Genomic DNA, 18,793 nt, shown 5'->3' on the forward strand with positions numbered 1-18,793 from the left:
TGTCTTTGAGCCTGACCCATGGCGAAAGCCAAACTGTTCAGGCATTTAGGGTCTTTTATAAAGGGTCTTTTAAAAGAGCCGTTAGCTCTTTACAAGGAAAAAATATCAGATTTTGAAAACGGATTTTTTTGTGTGTGACAATAGTATATCAGAAACCAATCCAACCGTGTTTTGGGTTAACTTAAATGAATCAGACTGACTGCATGACTAATTCAGATTAATGGTGCAGAAATCAGTCATTAAAGAAGAAGAAAAAAAAGAGATTGATTTAATAGTCTTCACAGAATGGCCATAAATTTACATCTCCCTTTCTATTCCTGCTCTCTCTGTTTAAAACACTTGAAAGCACTAGTAAACATCTCCTCTGCCTGAGTAGATATAGCATATATTGCTATAAAACCCAGCTCAGGCTCCAGCAGGATGCAGCTCTGTGAGCTGTATTACATTTTATGACTACTATTGGCTCTCTCGCAGTCAGGCTTTTATTTAAAGAAAAAGAAGTTACATTTCCAAGATATCAGATACTACATCTATAAAATAAAGGCGGCAGTAGTACAAAATTGATAAAAAGGAGGCCTGGATTTATCTTGCGTGGTAAATTTAATTTCCGACACCCCTGGTGATAATGATTACAAAAGTGTTCTTGTCAATATCGATAAGTCAGTGCAAAGCAGAAACGAGATGTTTAGTTGACCGTGGTGTGGGTGTAACTGGTACCTCTGAGCCCAGAGCTCTGAACATTATAAACTGCAGCCTTATTGCAGGGCAGGCATCCAATTTTTAAAACATTATATAGATTGGAGACAGATGAGTGTTCCTGAATTATTCTTGGCCTTTTCTTATGAAATGCCCAGAATATAATTTCAAATGGAAATTAATTTAATTGACGCAAAAACAAATGGGCCTAGGAGTCATCAGAAAGCTTGAGTTTAATCTAAGGGGCACTGCTAAAAAGTACAGATTACCTTGGGCGTAACCATTTATGCTTTTCAAGAACAGAAATGGGTTCTATTAGGCTGTTAATGTAAATTGGAGTTTCACTTATGACTTGTAAATCAATTAAGTTCTTCTCATTAGTTAGCAACGATAATTTATTGAACCCTGTTCTTGCAATGTGTTTTGCTAGTCGAAGAGATCCTTGATATCTATGTTCTTATTAATTCAAGAAGTATCTATTAACACCTACTAGGTACCATGCGCTTTCTTAACATTTCTGAAGTATCTGCATCTGTAAAAACAGAGCGGACGTTATCTCTCACGAAGTTTATTGTCTAGTTAGGGATAGAGACATCATTTAAAATCACTCAAAATCATTGAAGAATTATAACTGGAGAGCTGAGATGGTAAACACCAAAAGACCATGAAACACATCTATTTTGTTTTTCATCATGTTGTCACAAATTTTGAATTTGTAAATGAATTGTTAGGCAAACGACCTAACTTGCCAAACTGTAGTTTTCCACTCAGAAATGAGTGCGTACAGAGCCTGAAATGCATTAGATGCTTAATTTGATCTTTGATTTATTCATTGATCAAATAAATGGTGATAAAATGTTACTAAGGGAAGAATGCAGGGTGAGAGGACTCCAGAGAAGGTCCTATCCTGGAGTGGTTGCTCAGAGATGGTGGTGAGAATTACTTACGTTCAAGTTCAAGGCTATGGCAGCAAGGAAGGTAGTGCTTGCATGAAGCTGGAAGGAAGTCAGCTATAGCGCTTGGTGCGGAACCCAGGGCCATAAGCTGGGGAGGCAGTGAGGGGCCACAGAGTGTGATGGCCTTGGAGCCATGTCAAGTTTGTCACAAGGGGCCTAGCTTACTGTTACCTCTGATGAGGTAGAGAATTCACTATTTTTCATTAGGCTGTCATACTAGCTTCTTTAGAAAGGATGGGGGGGTGAGGATATAGATATATAAGCAAAATTTTCTTCCCAGACACCCAAATGATTGTGTCATCAAAGGAAAGGTGGAGGGGATTGGAGTGGAGGAGTGAGGGATACCTTTCATGCAGGGAGTTTCCAGATCTTACCAGAGGTCCTCCCTTGAGCTTAAGGAAGCATTGACATGGAAAATACATATTTTAATTGAATTCTGCTGATATTTTGGTGCCTTTTCTAAGGCTAAACATTTCTACCCCTTTGTCTCAAATTCCTCATTTCTTAAAAGGGGAAATATTGTATTTGCCACCCAACTTTAGGAACTTGGCAGTGAGACTTGGTGCAAGGCATGAGCTCATTCAAAAAAAAAAGATACGGGTAATATGATGTCTCTTAAAATATGGGCCAGATAACTGTCTTGTTTTCCCAATTATTGCTTCTGTTGGATTTTTGTCATTGTTTTCAGGAAAAACAAGATACTGAGAACTGATCTCTGGGGAACTAGTTTGGTTCCATTTTGAGGAAATATTTTCAAAGATCCTTTCTGAGAAATAGTGTGAATCATTTTGAAATTCTGTAAAATTGCGGGCGAGAGGAGTCCATTTGCCTCCGCAGAAGGGTTTGGGAATCTAAAGTTGATGGATCTTTAAAGAAATATCTTATGTATGCAGGAAGTATGGGACATTTTCATAGGCATTTGGTTATGCTGTGGTTCTTTAATTAAAGCTAAGGACTGATATTACCTTTAAGATCCCAGCCTTAAGCCCCAGTTCCTTGATTGAAGTGTTGTGCTTAATCTGTTGTTTGGTCTGTGTTCCAGAAGAATAATAACAAAAACAGCTAATTTTATTGAGCATATTCAATATATAGTTGACCCTTGAACAGCACAGGTTTGAACTGCACAGGTCCACTTATTTGTGGATGTTTTTCTGTTTTGTTTTTTTTTTTAAGATTTTATTTATTCATTCATGAGAGGTACTGAGAGAGAGAGAGAGAGAGAGAGAGAGAGAGGCAGAGACATAGGCAGAGGGAGAAGCAGGATCCCTGCAGGGAGCCCGATGCAGGACTCGATCTTAGGACCCGGGATCATGCCCTACGCTGAAGGCAGATGCTCAACCACTGAGCCACCCAGGCGTCCCATATGTTTTTTTTTTTTTTCAATAAGTACAGTACGGTACTGTAAGTGTAGATCTCTTCTTATGATTTTCTTAACATCTTCTTTTCTCTAGTTTACTTTACTACAAGAACATTGCATATATATATATGTGTATATGTATATATATACACACACACACACATATATATATATATATATATATATATAGTTCATGTTATCACTAAGGCTCCCAGTCAACAGTAGCCTATAGTAGTTAATTTGGGGGAGACTCAAAGTTACACAGGACTTTTGACTGCACAGGGAGTCGGGGTTCCTAATACCTGCATTGTTTAAGGGTCAACTGTATTTAATATGTAGTAACTCACTTAAGGCCATGGCATAAATATCTCTATTGTCCCATCTTATAATTGAGAAAACTGAGGCACAGAGAGGCCAAGTAACTAGCCCAAGGTCACACAGCTAGTGAGTGACAGAGCTGAGATTCCAACCTAGGCAGATCATCTTCTGAGCCTACATTCTTCACTACCCCATTCATTTTACAATGTAATTATTACCCATGGAAGAAATTAACTATGTCATCTTTCCATTTCACATTCTACTTGGTTATCCTGCAATTTGCTTTCTTTACAAAAATAAGAATTTTTAAATTCCACTTAGGAGAAGAATGATAAAATAAGCATTTCTTATTACAAATGGCCTTCTCTTAAGATTTAAGAGTTTGTATTCCCCTCTTTAGTTCTTCAGCTTCCCCATCCTAGACAGAAACTTGTTTGCCACGTTAGGCCACAATACTGCATTTAAGAAGGTGGAAAAAAGAAAAGCACATTTCTTTTTATAAGTAAATACAATGTAGTGAGTAATACTCTTTCTCTAGCCTGTGTATGAAATTATGTTACATGTAAATGAGGAAAAGGTGTGGACCCCCTGGGATGTATTAAGTCCTTGAGGTCCTTCTCTTTCTTTTTAGAGACATTTTCTATTTGCAGTTTATTCATAATTCAAATGTATTTTTGACATTAAGAACTAAGTACCATACTGACTCTGTTCCATTCAGTACAGACACTGACCAGCTACTATGGTGCAGGTGCTGGGTGAAGCACTGTGGATTCATCAGTGAGCCATGAAGAATACCCTAACCATAATAGAACATAGAGTCTCATGAGATTAAGAGCATCTCATTTGCAAGTTCTAGAATCTGAATTTTAGAGCTCCAGGGCATTTCCAGATGGCCTATAGTCTGATCCATTCATTAAACAGATGACGAAATGGAGAGCCCCAAAGTGAAGAAAGTCTCTCCCCCGAGTCAGAAACTCTAATGGCAGTGGCATCTGGATCTTCTGCTCCCTGCCCACTCTTCTTTCCATTTTATTGCTTTGAAGCTTTTCATATTATTCTTCTCACACAAAGTCCTTCCAAATCCTTTTGTTGTTATTTATTACCTGCACACAATTTCTTAGATGTCTATGGTTGGATTTTGATGCTAACATTGATCTTCCGATTCTTTGACCTAATTTTTTTTCACTGCTTGCTTCTTCTCTTTGCCTAACCACATACCTGGCGGATTTGTCTGTCCTGAGTTAAATAGGCAATCCCAGGGTGCCATGGGTCTTTTGAAGACCTGGGAAAGGGGAGCAGTCTGCAGTGACCCTTGTGAGACCTTCCAAACAAAAGCACTGGCCCCTAGCTCCTTAAAGATAGTTGGGCTTATCCACGGGTAAAGATCAGCAGACATAGCGCTTGCTTTTCAGACACCCCTAGACTGGAAAACATCCTTTGGGGGTAAAAATGAGGACATGAAATCGCTTGCTGTGGTACCTTTCATTCTGTTAAGGACACTGAAAACACAGTCTGTCATCCTTGACATTTTAATTGAAAGAAAAGCTTACATAGATTTCAGCCGTAAGCAGTATGTTTATACAAGTGTATAAAGAGGAATAATCTGTCAAGTTGGAAAACTCTTAATGCTACAGGACTCAGTTTAGTAATTGAACAATCCAACATGAGCTCACACATCTTACCTTGTTCCATGCCTCAATAATTTTTAGTAGAAATACTTTACCTAGAGGCATATGGTTATTAAAAAGGAGGCTCGGCTTGCTCAAAGTCTGGAGTTATTAGCTCATGGCAACAAGCCTGCACTGGAGAAAGACTGTTGGGTCTTTGTTTTCACAACTTTGCTGCGATTTGCCCTCTGATTTTCAGAGTGTTGTTTGGGAAGTTTTTTGTTTTTGTTTTTTTTTTAAAGGAAGAAAACATAATTTCACATGGATGAGTGACTTCTCGTGTTAGCAATACTGCCAAATTTTACTACTTCATTGCAAAGTCCAGGGGAGCAGTGTGAATATCAAAGGAAATAGACTGTGAATTTATTTTAGTATAAAAAAATCAATAATAACTTAGTTATGGGAGCCATCAAGGTGTGATGGGGGGAAGCCCTGTGTTGCAAGTTGAATATGAGCCCTGCTTCTTTTCATGACCCATATGACCTTGGGCACATTTAAATGTTTCTGAGTTCAGCTTACTCCAAGTAAAATGGGGGTAATCTGACCTACCAACCACATGGCATTGTTTCAAGTCACGTGAAAGTGAAAATATTTTGAAAAATATGAAACTGTATAAGTGCAATATAAAAAGTTTTGAGCGAGCGCAATGTGTTAATAATTATTTCTATATACACAAAGGGAATTAGATAATTAATGTAATTATTCCGATACCCCTCTTGCTTCAGGGATCAGAATATGCTGGACAAATGATTATTTATTGGGCCAAGCTACATAATTACTTCAATCTAGCTAGCCCTTTGTATACCCAGTGATAGGTAGGAGTAGATTTTCTTTTTTCTTTCAGTTTTTGTAGTTTTAAAAGCCCAAGCAAGCATAGAAAACTCCTCATTTTTATTCCCAACACGGATTGGGAAATTTATTTATAGAATCTATGTAGGGATCCCTGGGTGGCACAGCGGTTTAGCGCCTGCCTTTGGCCCAGGGCGCGATCCTGGAGACCTGGGATCAAATCCCACGTCGGGCTCCTGGTGCATGGAGCCTGCTTCTCCCTCTATGTCTCTGCCTCTCTCTCTCTCTCTCTCTGTATGACTATCATAAATAAATAAAAATTAAAAAAAAAAAAAGAATCTGTGTAGAGGTGCCTGGGTGGCTCAGTCGGTTAAGCATCTGACTCTTGATTTTGGCTCAGGTCATGAGATAAAGCCCCATGTCAGGTGTATGTGGGGCCTGCTTAATTCTCTCCGTCTCCCTCTGCCCCTCCCACCTGCCTGCATGTGTATGTGTGCATGTGCTTTCTTTCTCTCTAAAAAGTAAATAAATGAATAAAATACAGAATTTGTGTTAAACAATAATTCAGAATTATTCAAAATCCAAAGATGCAGAGTTCTCAAATAGCCATTTCTCTTTCAAGTATATATTGCTAATTGGTTTGATTGCTGTCATTAGGCAATTATTATAATTCCAAGGGAACCCAGTACCTTGAAAAGCTTTCTTAATTAAAGAAGGAATGCTTGATATTTAAAAATCTGGTACATCTATGCATGGTGTTGAAGTAACTGACCTAATAAGAACATTGATTAAATGAAGCATACCATTCCCCAGCTACTCTATCCAACTGGGAGTTTACTGTAGTTGTGTGAAGAATGAAAACTCATTTTAAATTTAATTACTTTTGCATCTTCATTCACATAAGCATTGTTTAATTGATTTCTTTTTTAAAAATGATTCATCAATAGAAACTGATCACCAAGATTATCCTAAAATGTCCTGTTGGAAACAAAATGTAAATGATGATAATATGCTGCCCTTTGTTTATTTATGAGGATGATATGACCAATCATCATTATAAACGTTTTCTGTTGTCCTTTTTTTTGCTGGTCCCTATCTTTACCCAAAGCATTCCTCCTGGTAACTGGGAAAAAGACATACATGGTAGAGGGTTGTATGTATGTGTGTTTAGATGTATGTATATTATATGCATGGATAAGATGTATGTTTGTACATCTCTCTGGATAGACGAGGAGATGGCTAGGTGATTAACAACTCTCTGTAGAGATGGGCTCAGTGAATCTTTTTCATTGTAAAACAGGGCAGTTCAGATTCCTGTCCTTGTCTGTTGACAGAGCCACATTTGTACCTATCTGACTAGAGCTGTCTGCCTCTGAATGAGGTAGGCTTTAAGACCCAGTGAAGGTACAACATACTATAGAACTTTGCAGCAATTGGAACTAGCAGTTTCCTACAACTCTAAAAAGTGAAGGACCTTTTCTTTGAAGATCCTACTAATCCTATTGTTAATCTATACTCTGGAGGTCCCCAGGGCACATGTCAAGAAATACCCATAACACTCATTTGCTTTTCTGAAAACACTCATTTTATTGTTACAGGCTGCTTACCTTGGCCTGTTCATGTAACGATTCACACACACACACATTCTATCAATAAAGCGGGGTGTCATTTGTGTACATCTGCACAGAGTCTGTGTAAAGGTTTTATATTATTTTGTATTTTCATTTATATATTTTCCTAAACATCTAAGTATTGACTAATTGATGATTCATCCTTCCAAGATGCATGAGCCTGTGACAGCTAGCTCTACCCAAAGGAGCTGTTAGGAAAAAACAATAGGAAACCTAATCTTTGGGATTTCAACAACAATGCAAAAGAAGAGCACGTTGGCACTGATCTCCCTGTTTCAGTCTCCCGCTTCTCACTAAATCAGCCACGAAAGGCCCGTGAGCTCCAAAGAAGAGGCTTCTCGTGCTACTTTGGATGGGACTGTCCTTCCCTGAAGCATAGGAAGGCATTGGCCCATGTAGCACATCTCTGTCTGCAACCATTACCCAGCACTTAGCATGAGGGAATTGTGGGGGGGGTTTTTGTTTGTTTTTTGTTTTGTTTGTTTGTTTAAGGAAAATGCATTAATTCTGGAAGGAGTCACTTCTTTTATGGCATTCAAGACAAGGTGGTTTAACATGGAAGACTCAGAGGTCCCCGGGGGTGTTTGTTTATTTATTTGTTTTGTTTTATTTGTTAGATCTTTAATTTAGTGGTTTGACATTTATACGGCTCCCTAGAGCAAAAGCATCAGGAGATTGAGAATTTAGCTGAGGAGGTCACTTATTTGCCATTTTTCATAAACACAAATAATTTCCTTTTTCCCTCAGCCACACATTCCCTGGCTCATTAAATCAATTTAAAGTCCTAAATTTTTCCCCCCTCTGGCAAATTGAAGCTAAAGCTCAAACTATGTACTCCCCTGAGGAATGCTTACCCAAGTTCTACAGGTCAGGCCAAAATCAGTTTCTGTCAAACAGCCTAACACCTCTAGTTATTATAAAATGAGGAATTGGTAATTGGGGGCTGGGCTCTGGACTTGCCTGAGAAGGGCTGGCTGCAGTGGCATGAACCTCATTCCTGCTGCTTTGGTCTATGTCCTGGCTTTGTTTTGTTTTGCCTTTTTTTTTTTTTTTTTCCTACCCACAGTGGAGAACTATGAAAAAGTCAAAACAGATTTCTATCGGGAATTCATGAATTGAGTTGGCTATACAAATCTAGGCAGTGAGAAGTGTATTCAGAATAAAGCCAGGAGGGCTTCCAGGCAGAGGCATAGGACAGTGTGGATAAAAAAAAAAAAAAAAAACATACTCAGATCTCAGGGTCTAAGATCCTCCAAAGGGCAGAGAATCCTGAGTAAAGGATTTCACCCCCAAGCCCCTTCCCTAAGAGGCAGGGGTTGTAGGAGATTTACTGACTTGTTGACTATTGAATATGAGTTAGATAACAGAGGTCAGGAAATGAAGTGGAATTTGATGTATTAACTAGGAAGCAGCAGAGGAAGCCAGGCTTGTGTTTTATTTGTTATTATTTCCCTAATATCCTCAATTATGTGGTTCCCATCAGAGGATCTGATCTGTTGCTCATGTAATGGTGTTGTTCCCTCTGGTTCTGGACACGGGGAAACAGGCCATGAATCCCCTGCCCCAAGGCATCGGGAATAATGTTTGCTTTTTTCTGTGTGTTGCCAGGCCTGTCCCAGGCTCTCTATCTTCTCTGCTACATCTCCACAACAGACAGAGACAGCCCATGCCAGCCTCCATGCCTGGGACCCTGCCCAACCCTACGATGCCGGGATCTTCTGCAGTCCTGATGCCAGTAAGTGCTTCTCACTTCCACTGAGCCTTGCTCTTTTGAAAGCAGTAAAGAAAAAGCTGAGATCTAAGCTGGAAAGAAAGTGGCTTCTTCTGGATGAGGAGTTGAGCTGTGTACTGGTCTGCTGAGAGTGCCTGGTTGTCTGTCGCTAGGCATCTCACTGGCTTTCCTGCCCTTCAGTTCTTCCTTAGCGAGGCCTGGCCCCATCCTCCTGCTGGTGACAAGTGAGCTTGCCATACTCAGGGAGTAGAATTTGTTCAAGGATATAGTGTTTTAGGACTAGCCCACAGTCTGTATAGCTATGTACAGAGTGTCCTTAACTTACTGGGGAGTGGTCTTGCCAGGCAGGACTCAGTAACAGAAGAATAAAAGTAATAATGACGGTGCACAATACCCACTAATATGTATTCCTACATATCATGTTCAAGTCATCATGCTCACAACCTTTACTGCATACTTACCATGTGCTGGTCCTTCTGTAAGCACTTCAGCAACACATGAAACCATCCTGTCAGGCACGTACTATTTCTACCACCATTGTTTGCATGAGGAAGGTATAGCACGTAGCTTTCTTGGCTGAGAAGCAGCATAGCTGAGTTCTGAACCCAGGAGTTCGGACCCCAGAGTCCACTCTGTCAACCACTGCATGATACGTACATTCTCTGCTTTCACTGTCACAACAGACCTGTGAGGGAAGCACTGTTATTAACCCCATTTTACAGATGAGGAACCTGAGGCACAGGATGCTGAGTAGCTTGGCTAAGGTCTCAGTTATTAGGTGATGAAGTGGAAGGATTTAAATCCAGGTGGTATGACTCAAGAGTCTACACTCTAATCATTATATGATATGACCCCCTTCTGAAAACAACACATTAGCCTAGAAGGGACATCCAGAGTGTTCCAGAACAAACCTTGCTCTCCTAATACAGGATTCCCTCCCTGTGCTGCTTCATCCTCCCTGGCCTTGTGCTTCGTGGAGCATGGCTGGTGTCATTGTTCCTAGGGCCACAGGAGTTCCCCAAAGCCCTAGATGTGAGAGGACAATGCAATGAAAACTCTCCCACAACAGTATCAACAAGGCCTGACTGGAACATTTTTGCATTTTGAGGAATTATCTACATTTGTCACTTCATGTTGCTCTCATTGGGGTCCTGTGGGAATGGGATCACAGTAATTATTGCCATGCTCATTTTACAGATGAAAAGCTGAAGAGTAAGAAGTTGAAGGAAGCTGTCTAATGCCACACAGCTGTGACGATCCCCAATTCTGCTCACACTGAGCAGCTCAGATTTTTGAAGCTTGAGCAGTTTGCTGATTTATCTGAATGGAGGCAGGTGTGGACAAGGGCTTGGAAGCCCAAGTTCAAAAAAAAGTTCCTGCCTACTATAAATATTGGATTGTCCCAGCTAGAAACAGTCTTTGCAAAATCAGGCCAGAAGGAACCAAAGAGTTGACACATTTTACCTGCATGGCTCACTTGAAACATCTTTAGATGAGGTACAACAGCACCCCCAATGTCACTATCCCAGGTATTATTCAACCCAGCCAGTTGCATGAAAACTCCCACCATAAGCTGTCTTCCTTTACACTATGAATCACTCTTGTCCAAAATTACTTTCCTTTCATAAATTTTCTCCACTATCCAGAAAAATAGCACTTTGGTGACCTTCTTCTTTTTTTTTTTTTTCCATTTGATTGTACCATTTCCAGGGACAAAGGTGGGACATGGGCTGAGAGGACCCAGAGAATAAGTATCTGGCACTGGTTTCCACCATATCATCTCATTGTACAACTTGACCTCCTATTGATGCTTCACAATAGAAGTAAAGGATGAGGTACATGATCAAGAGCCAATGTAGACAGCAAGTCTGGGAGGCCATCCCCACAGGAGTTCCCAAACCCATGCCACTGATAGTTACAGCCGCCATGACAACAGCGTTAGTCTAGAGCACTGAGTCTCAACTTGGGGCTATTTTCTCCCCCAGGGGATGTTGGGCACCATCTGGAAATACTGTTGATTGTCACAATTGAGGGAAGAGTGCTACTGACATCTGTGGGTAGAGATCAGGGATCCTGTTAAATATTTTACAATGCACAGGACAGCCCCCACAAAAAACTAATTATTTGGGCCCCAGATGTCAACAGCACTGAGCTTGAGAAACCTTGGTTTAGAGTGACAGGAATGTAACTAATGAAGACTATTATAAAATATCTAAAAAAGAGATACCCTAAGAGCCCCTGGTCCCAGAAATCTAGGCCTTCTCCCCATTGTTATTGAGTTCCCTGCTCCTGTGATAAGATTTTGGCATTTTTAAGCCCAATCTTCTCATAGAGTTCCTGCCTTGAGAAACCATGATGCTCTTGACATAAAAGATCTGTCTATAAGTGGAGGTAATATTCTTTTTTAAAAAAAATATGGGAATCCTGGGTGGCTCAGTGGTTGAGCATCTGCCTTTGGCTCAGGGTGTGATCCCGATCTGGGGATCGAGTCCCATGTCGGGCCATGGAGCCTGCTTCTCTCTCTGCCTGTGTCTCTGCCTTTCTCTGTGTCTCTCATGAATAAACAAATAAAATCTTTAAAAATAAATAGATAAATAAAAAAATAAATAAATTTAAGTTGTTATTAATTAAAATAAAAACACATACTCCTGTCATATTACCACCATACATTATCAAGGTAAAAATGCAGTTACAAAATAGTATGTAAAATATAATCTTATTTTTATAGAGGGAATATTCTTAGCTGATTTGTAGTGCATGCTGACATTTCACAAGGTCCCAGGTCTGCAGCAAAATGATGTGTTTATTCATTCCACAAGCTTTTGCTGAGCACCTGCTATGAGCCAAGTACTGTCCTGGACACTGGGGATGTGATGAACAACAAGACAGGATCTCACGGTGCTATGATTTCCTATCCTCAGTCAAATGTTGGCATAATTTGGGAATACAAGCACTCATTGTAATTACAAAAGCCCAGTGAACTGTTGAGATTTTAGCTCCCTTTCTCTGACTTGTTTCAGAGGGAAAGGAAATGCTCAAGAAAAAGTGAATCCTTTACCTGGATTTTTTTTTTTTTTTTCTTTACCTGGATGTTTTACCTGCAGTGCTAAATGTTGCTTCGTATTCAGCAAAGCCACTCCCATCTTCTGACTCCTTGATTCCAGGAACCTCCCCAAAACACACTCATGCAGCAGGACCTTGTCAGTATAAGCACCATATAGTTGTCTTGCAGAGGCTCTTGCTAACCCCTTATAATCACTAAGATGGAAAAATGCGATTTTTTTAAAATAGAGAAATCAGCCTGTTTTCAACATTCTGGTGAATTTGTGAGTCATGGAGTAGGAGTAGTCACAGACTGTAACTCTTCCACAAAGTGGGAAGCATGGCTGATTCTGGATCTCGAGGAGAGCAAGTAAGCTGCTCGCCCTTTGTAGTACATGATGGAGAGCAACGTGAAACTTCCAGATAAGCATTTGTACTTCTCAGTGACCTTCTTTCAGGAAACTGAAAGCAAAAGCTCGTTTGGGCCTGATTTCTCTCTAGGAGCAGGTGACCAGTTGGGATAAACAGTCAAAGGCCTTTCTGACTCTTCCATCTCGCTGCCTCTGGAAGTGGGAGTTATAAGCTCTAAGTGTTTTGAGGAGCAGCTGTCAAGACTTAACAATTAGAGTACATGAGTGTACTGCATAGCACTGAACTGTTCGCTTAAACATAGCTACAATGGTAAATTTTATGACGCGCATTTTACCTGAATTTCCAAAATAATCATACAAAATAAAAAACCTAGGCTATGTGGAGACTCAGGGGGTCTAGGAGAGGGAAGGTTTTATTTTACTGAATTGATAAGGCTCCAGAAGTTTTTGCTGGCTTGCTTTGGAATGTATAGAAAATTCTTCATCAAATAGCCCCTTGTGAAGCAGTGTCACACCAACATACACTGCCCAATAACTGATGTGCTCTTTCAGGCTAAGGTACAGCTGAGGGGGATTTGCTGAGACAGGGACTGTCCACCCATCACTCGTGTCATTTAGTGAGCATCTCTGCTCACCCACACATTAATGTCATAATTGCAGCCCCGCACTTGGGACGGACCCAGCAGGGATGGAACCCGACAGCAGTGGGGACCCTAACGGGGCATTTACCTGAGCTTTCACTCTCAATTCTTGCCAGGGAGGTTCCTGGCCTGCACTCTTGGAAGAGCTCCAGTGACAAAAACCTCTGTGTTTCCCCAGACTGCCCAGGCTAACACTCTTCTCCCTTCCTTCCTTTGGCAAGGGGAACAACTTTTGCACCGAAGAATCTATTTTTTTCCTCTTGAGGCGAGTCTTCTGTGCAATTTAGTATTAAGTATACTCACTTTATTTTTGTTCTTTGAAACAGGCTAAATTTCTACTGAATAGACAGTATCAATCAGATCTACCCTCCCCTGGCTAAAAGAGAGGTTTTACTGTATTTACTTATTAACAGGGACACCCTGGAGACAAGAATGCCAGAACTCGTGCAGGTATTTGAACAATGTTAATTCTACATGCGGTGGCAGGCCAGCAGGACAATGTCCATCATGTGCCGCACGGTACCCTCACCTGCTCTCTTCACCCACTCAAAGGCCTGGCCCTGCCATGAGGCCAAAATCTGCTGCTGTATGGTGTCCTGATGAGGTTAATAGGGAAGAGGAGATGTGCCAAGGGCAGCAGCTCAAATATCTCTTGGACATCGTGATTGTGTTTATAAGTTACAATGGCAAGGAGACCCAGCATATTCAAGAGCATTCCTTTTTTAAATTAATTTAATGTTTTCCTTATTGGTAAAATGATTCATATTGTTGTATAAAACTGAGGGAGGGAAAAAAAAAAGCCATGGATAACCTGAGATAACCATTTGGTATATATCCTCCCAGCATTTTTCTGTGCATACATTACTCTTTACATTTATAAAAAGAAGCATGACTAGTGGCAGTTGGAGTGTTTGCAGAAGTGGAAATATTCCATACTCGTGTTTGTAAATGTACCATGACAACACGATTCTCGTTGGCATGGGGCATCTCCTATAGCAGGCACAGCTTTAGATTAATTATTTGATGTCCTAGAGTTCAAGGCTCAGAAGTGTCTTACTTGCCCTTCCTCAAACCATAGTCTTTCTCCAGAGTTATTCAAAGAAATTCTAAATGACCCACTTGAAAGAGAAATGCAGCTTTGTCTGTGACCTAGACTGCTTTTCTGAGACTCTGACTCTTGCTTTTCTTTCTCTTAGATGGAGAGACAAATGTCAGTGAACTCCAGCCTCTTGGGAATGCAAGGTCCAAATCTCAGCAACCCCTGTGCTTCTCCCCAGGTCCAGCCAATGCATTCAGAAGCCAAAATGGTAACTAACAATTATAATCATCCTTTTGTTATTTCGTGACTTTTTCTTTGGATTTCTACTCTGATTTCCAAATTTCAGTTAAGGCAGGTAGATGGCTCCGTCGTCATCGTTTTTGGTGAATAGGTCTTTTCTGTGGAAAGGCAGTACAGAACTTGGCCCTCTTTTTGAGGGTGTTTGCTATTGAACCTTGGCATCAGATGACCATGTAACAAGCATTGGATCACCCTTCATGAAAGGGATGTTTAGAAGTTTGGGGAGATCCATAGGAGTTGCGGTGGGATACACACAAGTAGGAGTTCATTTCCCCCTAAGGTAAAATTAACAAAAACCATCCAGAGTTCCTCTTCTTCAAGGTGGTCACAATTTCAGTGCCACGCTTCCTGTCCCCCATATCCGTGAGAACAGACACGTGATTCTGAAGCACACACTAGCACAGAAATATTTTTCATGTTTTGTTATAGTTGTCAGATGTGACGTTAATTCAAAGGATCACAGCCTTGTTTTCATGCAGGGTAACTGCGCCTCTTACTGAAATACGTGATTTCAGGTGACAACCTTCACCGACTCGTAACGTAGAAGATTTATGTGCAGTAAGCTCAGTCTTTCCAGTCATATTGAGAGATTTATACATTATATTCTGTTAAATATTAATAAAAGCAATGCATGTCCATCTCTGCCATACAAAGTAAAGTTGCTGGCTGTATTTAGTAGAGATACTTGAAGTAGACTGCTCGGTTTTCATGTAGTTAAATTCTGACAATTAGTATAAGGTATCAGATGGCAACAAAATACACTGTTAGTATCTGATATTGGATAAGGGTAGCTTTGCCACAAGTCGGAGATTTATTTGGTTTCCTGACAGACAGCATTGGGGACCGTGTCTAATGGCTTGGTATGAGGATGTTCTCGACAGCTCTGAAAATTAGCCACCAAACGCCAGTGACTTCAATTTCAATGGCAGCAAGTTTTTTTGATGTCTGCTTTGGTCACTTTCTCTTGGAAATTTTACTCATGTGTCTTTCAGCTCCTTGATTCAAGGAAGCGCCTGAATTCCCAGTGTTGGCTACCTTGGGCAAATAAAATCTGTGGTTAAGAGAGTTCTCTTTGCTGTGCCACAGTCCCTGTGACATGCCAGATGGCACCGGCATCTTCAGCAAAGCTCGTTAAATCTTTTTGGAATCGGCAAATATTTTTTCAACTCAAGCCCTGCAGAGCCAAACCAAATACTTGCTGGCAGAGTAAAGTTCAAACTGGCATCTGTTTTGGAGACCAGAGTAATACCATTTACTTTAAAAAAAAAATTTTTTTTTTTTAAGGAAAATAAAAAATGAACTGTGAAGGTACTTAAGAAAAAAACAAAATTAAGTTATTCATGTGTTCTGGGTCTGAGCATCAGATGCTACTCCCCCAGCTGAGTTATTTCTGAATCATCTTGTTTGGTTCGGGGTCTGTATCCCTCTAGGGAGACCTCCCAGACAAACTTTAGGTGGATTTTTACACATAGTTCCAAACCAAATTTCCCTGCCAATTGATTTTCGCTGGATTATATGCCACCACTTGACTCAGAAATGTCCTAACCCTCTCTTCTTACTGGCAAAGAGAGAGAACGCTTCCAAAGGGAGTACAGGTTATAATTATTTATTTATATGTATGAAATAAAAACATATGATATGGCCAATTACTATGAATAATATCAGCTGGAGACAAAAGGAAATTGGTCTGTACCTATAAAATAGTGTTACCCCACAAATGTTTGTCGAGTTAAATTTACTGAGCAAGCACACTACTCTGCTGATTCATGCTCTGAGTGGATGGATGAATATTTCCAGATCCATGATGTCTGGGCTAATGAACTCTTATCATGGAGTTAGGGCTTAGAGAGCATAGTTAGTCTCTCTGTCACAGGCTCCCACCCCTGACACTATTACTGGCAATCAGTTATTCCAAAGGGGAAAATGATGTACTGGCCACTTACTTTTTGGAGAAACAGCATTTACTTCTTAGCCTGGAAAAGTGTTTAGTAATCGGCTTTTAATGCATTACTCAGCATTTCTATTCTTATTCCACTTGCCTTATTCACAGGAGAGACCAGTTATTGCCATCAACTAACCATACGGTATTTTCTAGCAGCTTTGGGGCTGCTCAGATGAAAAGCTTTTACAAAATACAAAGTAATAGAGAAAAAAAAATCTTCCATGATTTTAATGTCAGCCAGAGCCTCCCCAGGTTTTCTCTGAACTATGGGCTTTGTTGTTCTATGCCTAATTTTCTTCCTGTGTAAGACTGGAATGGATTCCAGATTTCAACTAAGACTCCTGTTTCACTGTTTTCAAGGACTTTTCCAAAGGTCACACATGGGCTATTGTGATGAATGCACTCTGCGGGGTGTGTTCTCCGAGCACACAAGAAACCAGAGAGCTGCCAGGGAGGTGTCGCCCACACCACAACACTGCATATCTGTTCTCCTGGGGACGGCGATGTCAGAGTGTCTATTTCACACTCTCTATTGACCACTGACAAAAGCCGTCCTCTTGCATCTCTGGTGAAGTTTGGAGGTCCTGGAGGTGGACAAAAGCTTAAGACAGGATTGCTTTAACTGTACAGCTTTGTTAGAAGCTGTCCGACTAGTGATTGCTCAGTAGGATACATCCTCTTCCCTCAAATTGGTCATTTCAGTTGTGGAAGAGAGCAAAATAGGTGTCCCCAATAAGCTGCACTGTGTATTAATCCAGGATATCCAAATCAAGCAGCACAGTGCTCTTCTTTGGATTTAATGTATATTGGCATCAAGCAGTGGGCTTCAGTGTACTGAAGTCACATCTGTCCAAGCTGGTTCTGTCATGATTTCTGACAGATTATAATGGAGTTTTATGGATTCTTTTTCTAAAGAATTAAGCCAACAAACATATGGCTTCATGGTGATACAAGTGAATATATACATATTAGATTTTGTTTTGCGGGTCAGGACAGACTCAAAGCTGTGAGAGCTTTCCATCTGTCTAACCACCCAAAACTACGGGTTCTCCTCCCAGATTCCTGGAATTGGTGGGTATTGTCCATGAAAATGGGGTCTGCTAGAAAGAAAATTGACTGGATACTGATGGACATTTTTGACATTCAAAAGGGAAAGGGAGAAAATGGGGGGGATAAGCAGACAGAAATTGAAAAGGGGAGGAAGAGAATTTAAACCAGACTGGGACACATTTCCAGCCTCTTGTGGCTCTTGTGGCCATGAGTGATTCTGTAGTGGTGTGGATATGGTATCTTCCGGTTACGGAGATTTGTGTTCATTTCTATTTGTGAGAATGAGACCAATCTTATTTAGTTTTAAAAGAGGTTTTCTTTCTTTCTTTTTTTTTTTTTTTAGACCAGTAATAGGGTTGGAAGCTAAAATAAGGAATGGGGAGAACTTGTCCGTATATCTGTCTTACAACTCAGTAATGTTGAGAGGATTACCATACTGAAACCAACTAAAGTGAAAGATGGCATATAAACAACTTTCCAGACAGGGCTGTGGCCACTCTGCCCAGAATTCACCTTCAGTGTGGACAGAGTTAGGGAAGCTCATGGAGTGTGGAGATACTAGGGGGAAGGTACATACAGCTGATACCTGGTTTTGCCCTCAGGACAGTCCAGGATAGACTTGTCCTCATTTTATAGTTGAGACAACTGTAGCTCCAAGAGTTTAAAAAACTGGCCCAGTGATGCATCACATAGCAAAGGCTAACGTCTCAGACTTCACCGACAATGCTTTTTCATCACAATATAGATAAAAAAGGATGTTTGGGTGGCTCAGTGGTTGAGCATCTGCCTTTGGCTCAGGGCATGATCTCGGGGTCCTGGGATCGAGTCCTGCATCGGGCTCCCCATGGGGAGCCTGCTTCTCCCTCTACCTATGTCTCTGCCTCTCTGTGCCTCTCATGAATAAATAAAAATAAAAAATAAAAATAAAAATACCACAGAGCTTCCAGATAACAGTAACTGGCAGATTATATCAAAGTCTTTGGATTTCTTTTATATTTACATACAAATGGGAGATAAGGATGACAAGGCCCTCCCATTTAGAGGTTAGACCTCTAGATAACCTGGAAAAGATGAGGGATAGGTGGTAGTACAGGATGTCCCCCTTGGCTTAACCAGAGCTCTGTGGCCTCTCTGATTCAGCTTCACTGCCTCTCTTTCTCCAAACACATTTTTATCTTGATGTTTCTTATTTTACATATGTGTCCCCCCCTTACTTGATTGATGAAGATAATCCTTGCATCATGGAAGTTCCTTGTACTAAG

At 40.6% G+C, this 18,793-nt stretch overlaps 1 protein-coding gene across 6 annotated transcripts in view; it reads left to right on the forward strand.

The window, feature by feature from the left end:
- CREB5 (cAMP responsive element binding protein 5) overlaps positions 1–18,793 on the forward strand; it is a 494,262-nt gene that overhangs the window by 383,340 nt on the left and 92,129 nt on the right. For all 6 annotated transcript variants that reach the window (XM_038557200.1, XM_038557202.1, XM_038557201.1 and 3 more), the window contains 2 exons: positions 9,023–9,149; positions 14,397–14,507. In XM_038557200.1, coding sequence (XP_038413128.1) covers positions 9,023–9,149; positions 14,397–14,507 — 238 coding nt within the window. The remainder of the gene's footprint in view (positions 1–9,022; positions 9,150–14,396; positions 14,508–18,793) is intronic.

Source organism: Canis lupus, chromosome 14, assembly GCF_011100685.1.
Source record: "Canis lupus familiaris isolate Mischka breed German Shepherd chromosome 14, alternate assembly UU_Cfam_GSD_1.0, whole genome shotgun sequence".
Taxonomy (NCBI): domain Eukaryota; kingdom Metazoa; phylum Chordata; class Mammalia; order Carnivora; family Canidae; genus Canis; species Canis lupus.